Genomic DNA, 10,165 nt, shown 5'->3' on the forward strand with positions numbered 1-10,165 from the left:
CCATCAGTTGCCTACACTCACCCCGACTGTGACCTGGGATGGAACCTGCAATCAGGGTACATGCCCGTGATCGGGATTCGAACCCGTGACCCTCCGGTGCGTGGGCCGACGCTCTGACCGCTGAGAGACACTGGCCAGGGTTCACGTGTGTGTTGAGGCGTGGAGCACACCTCCGTTGCAGCACCGGCCCGTGCCCTGGACCGCGTGTGGCGAGGGGCGGCCGCGCTGGACGGCAAAGGGCTGACCTCTGAGCTGGGCTCTGCCCCTGGGCCCCCGGACCTCCTGCCCCGGTGACTGTGCGGGGCCGCCCTGAGCACTGTGGGGCGTTGGGGAGCGCTCCTGCCTTCACCCCGGAGATGCCCACAGCCCACCCACTGTGTCCGGACAGGAGCCACACGCCCGGGGGAGACATCGCCCCGCGGAGAATCCCTGCCCGTGGCCGGCCGGCCGACCCCCGTCACCGCGGGAAGCCCCCGCGGGTGCATGTGCCTGTGCCCACACTCGCGGGCGGCGGGCGGGCCGAGGGGCCGCGTGTGGAGAGCCCCATCCCCGGCACCTCCTCTCCACCAGCTGCCGCTGCGGTTGCCTTGACAACATGCCGCCCTGGGGATGTTGGGACCGTTTCTGGCCACTTAATTCTCCATCGAGGGCCGGCAGGTTGTTTGCAGTTGTTATCAGGAAGAAATCAGCCGCCCGCAGGCTCCCGCGGTGTGTGTGTGGGGGGGGAGGGGGCCAGGGGGGCGGTTCCCCAGCAACCCCTGCAGCCTGCACCCCGGACAGAGCTCAGGCCGGCTCCTGGCCCCTGGCCCCTGGCCGGGCGGGGTTTACACTCCGCACACGGTCTGTCGGCTGGGGACACCGTGCAAAACTAAAACCAAAGAGGAAGGTGACGAAATCCACGCGGCTCGGAGGAGCGGTGAGATGCGGAAAGCCAGCCGGCCGGGGGAGGGGAGCATCTTAGGGGCTGGATGGCGGCCCATCACTCCAGCCCCCAACCCTCCAGTCTGGTCTCTGGACCAGCAGGCCCCCCGGGCAGAGAACTCAGGTGCGTTCAGGCGTCAGGCTGGTAACAAACCTGGACGCCAGGGTTTTTCAAACGCCGGGAACGCGTTTGCTCTTTTAAAAACACGGCGCAGGGCCGCCGGTTCACGAGGCCCGATTCCCCCCTCCGTTCTCCAGCGCACGCTTCGTGAAGCACCTACTGTGTGCTGGTCCGGTCACGAGGGTTAGAACACTGCACCAGACAGTCCTGGTCCCTGGTGAGGGTCCGCGACAGAGGAGAAATAGTAACCAAAGCACACGGGTCAGATGGAGAGCGGGCTCGGCGGCTGGAGCGAAAGGGGGAGATGGAGGGGGGGCGGGGGGAGCTGGGAGGGTCGCAGTTTTAAGAGGAAATGTCACAGAACGTCTCTCCGGGGTGTTTACATGCGAGGAAACTCCAGAAAGGCCTGAGGGTGAGAGGATGGGGAGACCGCATCGCAGGCGTACAACGAGGCAGCCCTACTGGGTGGGGGCCCCCAGGGGTGTGGTTCTCAGAGGAGGGGACACAGCTCAGGTGCGAAGCCTGGGAATCTGCCGTTTCTGTCTCGGAACTTCATTTCCCTTCCCAGCCCCCCCTCCTAAGGGGCAAGAAAAAACCCTGTAGCAGGAGTTTGATTTCGGAATGGTTTTCTTTTTAAGATATATTGTTATCGATTTCAGAGAAGGAGGGAGAGGGAGAGAGAAACATCGATGATGAGAGTCATGGATCGGCTGCCTCCTGCACGCCCCCTACTGGTGGGGGTGGAGCCTGCAACCCGGGCCTGTGCCCTGACTGGGAATCCAACCGTGACCTCCTGGTTCATAGGTCGTAGCTCAACCCCTGAGCCACGCCGGCCGCTCATGTTCAGTTTAGGGGCTCATTGGAGCTGCGAGCGGAGGTGTTGCGTGAGCAGTTGGGTATCTGGAGGCAGGACTCAGGGCGTCGGTCCCACAAAGATGTAACTTAAAGCAACAGAACGAACAATGGCAGCAATAGGTCAGGGCCCCCATGTCTGTGTCCCTGCCCCCCACAAATCCCTAGGCTGGGGTCCTGACCCCTGAGGTGGTGGTGGGAGGAGGAACTTCAGGAGGCGATGAGGCCGTGAGGTGGAGCCCTCATGGATGGGATTAGCGCCCTCATCAAAGGGACCCAGGGCCCGGCCGGCTTGGCTCAGGGGTTGAGCGTCGACCTGTGAACCAGGAGGTCACGGTTCTATTCCCGGGTCAGGGCGCAGGCCCAGGTTGTGGGCTCGATCCCCAGTGTGGGGCGTGCAGGAGGCAGCCGATCCATGATTCTCTCTCTCTCCCTCTCCCTTCCTCTCTGAAATCAATAAAAATATATTAAAAAATAAATAAATAAACCGGTGGATTTGGGCTCCTTGGTGCAGAGGAGGCAGCTCATTGTGGGAAACCGTGGTTCCCGCCTCGGCCACTTGGACGGGGATGAGTGTGTCCGAGGTTTCCCCAGGCCTTTACGGCCCCATCGGAATAGCAGGTACAAGCCCCCTCCTTCCCCTCCTCCTGGCCCCCCCCCCCGCACCGCAGCGCCACGCCACGCCACGCCACGCCCTCCGTGTTCCTCGTAATCACTTATATATCCGGGAGCCGCCGCTTCCCTCCCGCCAGAGCCAGGAAGGTAATAAACGAGGGAGTCAATGGCCCGTAAATTGCAACATTGATTAAAGAAATGATTACGGACATCACTCTCGTCCAGGCCGGTCTCCACGCTAATGACGAGCCTGGGACGGCGGCTGGAATTGGTTTCCGCCCTCAATCGGTGTGTAAACACTTTAAAGCATGCCTGACCCTGAGCCCGAGATGGATTGGCGTGTACCCGCCCACCAGCTCCCGGCCACTGTCCCCCGCAGACGGGGGTGTGCTGAGCCCAGCCCTCCCAGCTGCCCCTGCAAACACAGTGCGAGGGGGTGAGGGTGGACGTGGGGCCCAGAGCAGCTGTCCATGGTTCCTGGGAGCCGGGGAGAGGGAGGGTGAGGGGGGAGCTACTGGCTCTGCACCGGGTGGGAGCGCTCGGGCCGGGGGTTGGACGGAGACAGATCAGCAACGTGGCCGCTGCGGCTCAGGGTGGGAACGCCCCTGTGGCGGCGCCAGGAATGACTTCATTAACTCAGACGCGTCCCCACAGAACTGCAGGGCATGCGTTTCCATCACAGGAACTCGCTGTCCCTGTGTCCTCCGAGGAGGCGGTGACCCCGAGGAGTCAGCAGACGCACAGAAGTGCTGTCCAGCAGTTTCCAAGTTAACTTCCTGTGTTTCCCCGGCTCTCGGCTCCCTCTTGCCTCAGGCTCTCACCACAGCTCCCCTCACCCCAAGATTCTTGTTTGTTTGTCTGGAAGTGGGTGTGCCCATGAGGGAAGGACCTGCTCACCCACCGATCCAGCTGTCCATCATCCATCCATCTTCCATCCATCGTCCATCCATCATTCACCCATCCATCCATCCATCCATCATTCATCCATCTATCCATCCATCAATCAAACTGTCCATCTATCTATCTATCCATCCATCATCCATCCATCTTCCATCCATCGTCCATCCATTATCTATCCATCATTCACCCATCCATCCATCCATCCATCATTCAGCCATCTATCCATCCATCTATCAATCAAACTGTCTATCTATCTATCTATCTATCTATCTATGCATCCATCCATCATCCATTTATCATTCATCGGTCATCCATCCATCATCCATCTATCATTCATCCATTATCCATTAATCATTCATCCATCATCTATCCATTATTCATCCATCATCCATCCATCATCCATCCATCATCCATCCATCATTCATCCATCATCCATCCATCCATCCATCATCCATCCATCATCCATCCATCCATCCATCATCCATCCATCCATCCATCCATCATTCAGCCATATATCCATCCATTTATCCATCCATCCATCCATCCATCCATCCATCCATCATCCATCTTCCATCCATCGTCCATCCGTTATCCATCGATCATTCACCCATCCATCCATCCATCCATCATCCATCCATCATCCATCCATCTCTATCTGTCCATCCATCCATCCATCCATCCATCCATCCATCCATCCATCCCTTGAGTATCCACTTTGCTGAGCTCCCCCTGAGCAGCTGGTGTGAGGAGCCAGGAGATCAAAGACGAGCCAGAGGCCCCTCTTGCCTCCAAGCGTTTCTCAGTTTGGCTGCTGATGCGGGCACATGGGGTCGGTGTCGGTCGCATCCCATAAACTCGGCTCCGCAGGACGGGTCACGGTGTTTCCCTCTAACCCAACCCACTTCCACTTCCACTTTTCAGTCTTATAAGATGGAGGAATAAAACCCCAGTCTGATTGCCAGGAGACGTAACCATCACCAAAGTTGGGGGAGGGGCTTCTAGCCATCCAGTCCTCTGTTTGCAGGTCCCGGGGGCACCCATGGTCAGTCAGAGGCTCCCCGGGGACCTCTGATGGGGTCCTAGCCTGTCCACGTTGCCCCTTCCAGCTGCTTCCTGCATCTTCCCACGGACCCTTCCTCTTTCTCTGTCCCCCTCACGCTGCCCCCCCCCCGGGTGCCGCCCTCCAGGGTCACCTCCCAGCAAACCCTCCACGCTGCCTCCTTGTCCCCGGGTCTGGCCTGGGAGGCACCCGATCTTAGCCTGTGCCCTTTGTGAGCAACGGGACGACCCGGAGGATGGTCTCCGGGCCCGCGAGCCCCTCTACCCTCCCCTCTCTGTCTGCGCAGGTGTCCGACCGCTGCGACTACGTCTTCGTCAACGGGAAGGAGATGAAGGGCAAGGTGGACGCGGTGGTGACCTTCACCTACCAGCACCTGAGCGCCCCCCTGCACGTCACCGTGTGGGTGCCCCGGCTGCCGCTGCAGATCGAGGTCTCGGACACAGAGCTGAGCCAGATCAAGGGCTGGCGGGTCCCCATCGTGGACAGTAAGAGGTGAGCCCCGCTTCGGGGGGGGGGGCGGGGAGGAGGGGGGGAGATACACCAGAGCATGGCCGTGGCTTTGTTTATCCATCATCACATGAAAGCAGCCTGCGCACAGTAGGTGCTGGGCCTGCGCACAGTAGGAGCTGCTGTTGTCCCGGCGATCGCATGTCCTCGGGCCTAACCTCAGCCCTCTGAGGACACCAAGGCCAGAGGGCCCAGCCAGCAGGAGGGTCACCCGGCGGCAGAGTCAGCGTCAGACCCGGGCCTTGGGGGGACTGGCCTCTGGGCGTGCCTCCCTGGAAGGGACGAGAGGGGAGTTGCATGGCTTTTAGCCCCGCGGCCCCCGGGGAACTGGAGTTTGGGGTTTATTTTCTCCTCCTCCTGTGGGTGGGAATAGCTAGGAGCTTGACAAGTTCTGTGACAATCAAATTATTGGATGACATTTAATTGCACTTATTTTTATTTTTAAATTGATTCCAGAGAGGACGGAGAGGGAGAGAGAGAGAGAAACATCCATGATGAGAGAGAATCACGGATCGGCTGCCTCCTGCACGCTGGGAATGGAGACCTCCTGGCAGGTCCCGCGTGCCCCGTAAGAGGTGACATGTGACCTGCGTCTTTCTCAGTTTGGCCACGACTCGATGACTACGAGCTGCTTAGGGGATGGCGGGGGCTGAGGAACCGTTAGCGCTCATGTTGTTATCTGCACTAATAAAAGAGTAAGATGCAAATTGACCGTACCTTCACCACGCCCGCCGGCCAATCAGGTGTGGGTATGCAAATTAACCCAACAAAGATGGCGGGTTAATTTGCATACACAGGCGTGGAGCGGCCGGGGGCGTTCCGCACTGCCCCAGCCGATCCGGGCCTCTGGGCAGCGTGGGAAGGCGGAAAAGTGGCTCCAGGCCGGAGCAAGGGCGGTGCCAGCAGCCAGGGGAAGGAGGGTCCATTCTTGCACGAATCGGGCCTCTAGTTTGTCAATAAGTGTCTTCGAGGGGGAGCTGCCTGAGGCTCTGGGCCCCGTGGAGAGGCCCTGCTGTAGGCGGAGACACCCCGCCCCACTGCCCTGAGGCCCCAGAGCCTCGGGGAGCCCCTTCCCTGCGCCTGAGCGCCCCCTCCTGCCCGCAGGCCCACGCACGCCAGCGAGGAGCAGGAGGAGGACGAGGAGGCGCGGCGCGGCCGGGGCTGCGCCCTGCAGTACCAGCGCGCCACGGTGCGCGTGCTCACCCGCTTCCTGTCCGAGGGCGCCGGGCCCTGGGCCCCGCCCAGCCTCCTGCTTGGTCCCGACTGGCAGGTGGACGTCACCCACCTGGTGGCCGACTTCATGAAGCTGGAGGCGCCGCGCGTGGCCACGCTGCTGGACGGCCGGGTCCTGGTCGGGCGGGAGGCCGGGATGACCACCATCCAGGTAGGAGGCTGCCCCGCCCTGAGCGTGGTGGGCGCTGGGCGGGGTGCTGGCCAGGTGGGCGGGGCCCCTGTGACCAATGCTTGTCCCCCCGGGGGCATCCTGGGGGCACCGGACGGGGAGGCTGGACCAGCTCTGAGGGCCAGTCTCCTCCCGAACAGAATGCAGAAGGCGTGACCCCTCGCTCCCTGAAGCCGCTTCATCCCCACCCCCTCCCAGGGCCCCCCACCCCACCCTGACGCTCCTCACTTAGCACCCGTGTCCCCGCACTGCGCCCCCCGTGGCCGGGGGGACGTGCCCCTAAGTCTCTCTGTCCTTCTGCCATTTACTCACCCGACAAGCTCCTTCAGCGTCCCAGGGCCCCTGACCTCCAGGGGGTGCCTACACGTTGGGGTTCCAGGACAGAGGACAAAGCCATGGGGGTCTTTGCCCTCAATTCCCACCCTACCCACTCTTCCTTTTTGATTTTTAAAAAATATATTTGTATTGCTTTCAGAGAGGAAGGGAGAGAGAGAGAGAAACACCCATGATGAGAATCATCCATCAGCTGCCTCCTGCACGCCCCCTACTGGGGATGGTGCCCTGATCAGGAATCTAACCAGGACCTCCTGGTTCACAGGTCAATGCTCAATCACCGAGCCATGCCGGCCGGGCCAGGATGGGTTTTAATACGTATTTCAATTTCCCAAAGAGACCGAAGAGTCGGGGTGGGGGGAGGGCAGGGGGGTGACTATCTGATTCTCCGTGTGTGTGCTGAGCGCGGCACTGTGGCTTCTCCCTGTCTCTGCGCCTCCGCCGTTTGGGATGGAGGAACGGGGCACAGGAACGGTGTGATGATGGATCTGTCCCGTGTCCTGCCCCCCCCGCCCCCCCCCCCAGGTGCTGTCCCCTCTGTCCGACTCCATCCTGGCCGAGAAGACGGTGACGGTGCTGGAGGACAGAGTGTCGCTGACGGACCTGGCCGTCCAGCTGGTGGCCGGGCTGTCGGTCACCCTGCACCCCAGCGCGGAGAACGGCAGGGTGGTCACCGCTGTGGCCGAGGCGGACGAGCTGCTGCGGGCCCCCAAGCAGGTGGGAGCCCGGCGCCCGGCGGATGGAGAGGGGCAGGCGGCTCCCGGGCCTGGTTCTGGGGGAGGGGAAGCGGGTGGGGGGCAGGGGTGGGGTCTTGGAACCCCCTTCTAGAATGCAGGCCGAGGCACTGCAGACAAAGGCACCCGTCTCGCCCACAGGGACTTGGGGTGACCTGGGCCACAGCGTCCCCATCTGCCTGATTTATTTATTTTATTTATTTTAAATATATCTCTATTGATGTCAGAGAGGAAGGGAGAGGGAGGGAGGGAGAGAGAGAGAGAGAGAGAGAGAGAGAGAGAGAGAGAGAGAGAGAGAGAGAGAGAAACATCGATGAGGAGAGAGAATCATGGACTGGCTGCCTCCTGCACGCCCCCTGCTGGTGGGGATCGAGCCTGCAACCTGGGCCTGTGCCCTGACGGGGAATCAAACCATGACCTCCTGGTTCCTAGGTCGACCCTCAACCCCTGAGCCAGCCGGGTGGGGCCCTCTGGGTTCTGTTCCAGGGTCTTTGCGGGGTGATCAGAAGAGCAGGTGTTTGGTAAGAAAAGGCCGTCGCTGACCGTCTCTTATGGGCAAGGCCCCTCATCCAAGCCCTGGGGATCGTTAAATGAGGGGCAGGAGTTTCTCTTAAGCCTGAAGCTAAAATCGCCTTAAGCTCCGCCAGCCGGCATGGCTCAGGGGTTGAGCATCGACCTAGGAACCAGGGCGGAGGGCGGGGGGCGGGGGGCGGGGGGGTCAGGGTTCGATTCCGGGTCAGGGCACAGGCCCGGGGTTTGGGCTCGATCCCCAATGGGGGGCGTGCAAGAGGCAGCCGATCCATGATTCTCTCTCATCATTGATGTTCCCCCCCCCCCCTCTCTCTCTCTCTCTCCCCCTTCATCTCTGAAATCAATAAATATTTCTGTTTCAAAAGTTGCCTTTAGCTCAAAACAATCTGCATACCACAGAGGCACATCTTGGGGTGACTCTATCTGGGCCCCCCACACTTGCTTTAGTGCCGTGGTCGGGAACTGGAGGGGCGGTAAGGGGGGGCGGGTGTCCTAAGAGCAGAGGGGCGCCCGCCCAGTCCCCTAACGGGCTGTCGTCCCCCCCCCCCCCGCCTGCCCCACTTCCTCCCTGGCCCCCTCCCCCCACCCTCCGCAGGAAGCCGTGGTCAGCACGTGGCTGCGGTTCAGCGACGGCTCGGTGGCGCCCCTGGACATCTACGACAGCCGGGACTTCGCCCTGAGCGCCTCCTCCCTGGACGAGGCCGTGGTGTCCGCGCCCCCGGCGCGCGCCCCGGGGTGGCCCGTGGTGGCGGCCGAAGGGGAGGGCCAGGGGCCGCTGGTCCGCGTGGACCTCAGCATCGCCGGCACCTGCCAGAAGTCCAAGCGCCGGAGCGTCCTGGCGGGGGGCGTGGGCAGCGTCCGGGTCAAGTTCGGCCCGAAGGACGCGGACTCGGGCCCCGGCGGCGGCGGCGGCGCAGAGGCGGCGGAGGAGGACGCGGAGGGCGAGATCAGGAACCACGCCAGCGACCGGCGGCCCAAGGGCGCGGAGGCCGAGCGCGCGGGCCCGGACGCGCCCTGGGAGCGAGAGGAGGGGGCGGCGCGCAGGGGCGGCCCCACGGCCCGGTCGCTGCTGGACCCCAAGGCGGCCCGGAACAGCCGGCCGGACGGGGCCCGGCCGCCCGCCGAGGGGCAGGTGCAGAACATCCCGCTGGACCTGAGCCACTTCCCCGCGCAGGTCGGGGGGCTCCCGCGCGCGGCGGCCGGAGCGGGGCTGGCGGGCGGCGGCCTGGCGCCCGGGGCGCGCGGCCTGAGCGACCTGGAGATCGGCATGTACGCGCTGCTGGGCGTCTTCTGCCTGGCCATCCTCGTCTTCCTGGTCAACTGCGCCACCTTCGCCCTCAGGTACCGGCGCAAGCAGCTGCCCCCCGAGGGCCCCGCCTCCTCCGGGGGAACCCACTCGCACGACTGGGTGTGGCTGGGCAACGAGGCGGAGCTGCTGGACAGCGCGGGCCGGGGGTCCCCGCCGCCGCCGCCCCCGCCGCCGCCGCCCGAGGAGCGCACGACCGTCCTGGACCGCGGGCCCGCGGGCTGCGAGGACCTCAGCCGCCTCCTGCTGAACGGGGGCGGCTCCCCGAAGCGGGCGCAAGGCCAGGCGCCCCGCCCCGCTGCCGATCCGGGGGGCGGGCTGGGCCGGGACCCCAGGCGGGAGCCCCCGCCCTCGCCCACCTCCAGGAGGAGGAAGGTGCAGTTCGCCACCTTCCCCGACGGCGGCGGCCCCACCGCGACCCCCGTCCCCAGCGGCCCCGAGGACGTCCCGTGGGTGTGCCCGGACCTGGGCGTGGGCGCCCCCCACGAGCTGAGAACCTACCTGGACAAGTTCCAGGACGCAGTGTAGGACCCTCTGGCCAAAGGGCCCGTGCCCGGCCCTCACCTCATTTCCGGAGGCGACCTGGGTGCTGGGGGGGAGGGGGGGCGGGGGGGAGTCGCAGGGGGTGGCCTGGGGCGCGCTATGGACTCGTTGGCCGATTGGAAGCCGGGAGGGGACTTTTATTTTGTAGAGTGGAAGCCGGGAAGGGACTTTTATTCTGTAACGGGGCGCTGACCACCATGCTGACCGCGCCCCAGGCCGAGTCCAGCGCGTGTGCCACGAGTCTCCACGGGGACCACAGTCAAGCTACCAAAAATGATTTGTTTTAAAAAAATGCAAAAAGGCAAATAAAAAGAGACGGAAAGAACCATCTGTGGGTATT

At 63.1% G+C, this 10,165-nt stretch overlaps 1 protein-coding gene across 2 annotated transcripts in view; it reads left to right on the top strand.

Moving 5' to 3' along the window:
• TMEM132C (transmembrane protein 132C) overlaps positions 1–9,810 on the top strand; it is a gene marked incomplete at its 3' end in the record, with an annotated part of 94,169 nt that extends 84,359 nt beyond the window's left edge. Inside the window, exons 6-10 of one of the 2 annotated variants that reach the window (XM_079762634.1) lie at positions 2,735–2,797; positions 4,756–4,961; positions 6,081–6,360; positions 7,237–7,428; positions 8,572–9,810. In XM_079762634.1, the coding sequence (XP_079618760.1) occupies positions 2,735–2,797; positions 4,756–4,961; positions 6,081–6,360; positions 7,237–7,428; positions 8,572–9,810 (1,980 nt within the window). The remainder of the gene's footprint in view (positions 1–2,734; positions 2,798–4,755; positions 4,962–6,080; positions 6,361–7,236; positions 7,429–8,571) is intronic. The other variant, XM_079762635.1, reaches the window with a different exon arrangement.
• Between the last annotated feature and the right edge of the window lie 355 nt (positions 9,811–10,165).

The sequence above is a fragment of the Cnephaeus nilssonii genome (assembly GCF_951640355.1).
Source record: "Cnephaeus nilssonii genome assembly, chromosome: 22".
NCBI lineage: Eukaryota > Metazoa > Chordata > Mammalia > Chiroptera > Vespertilionidae > Cnephaeus > Cnephaeus nilssonii.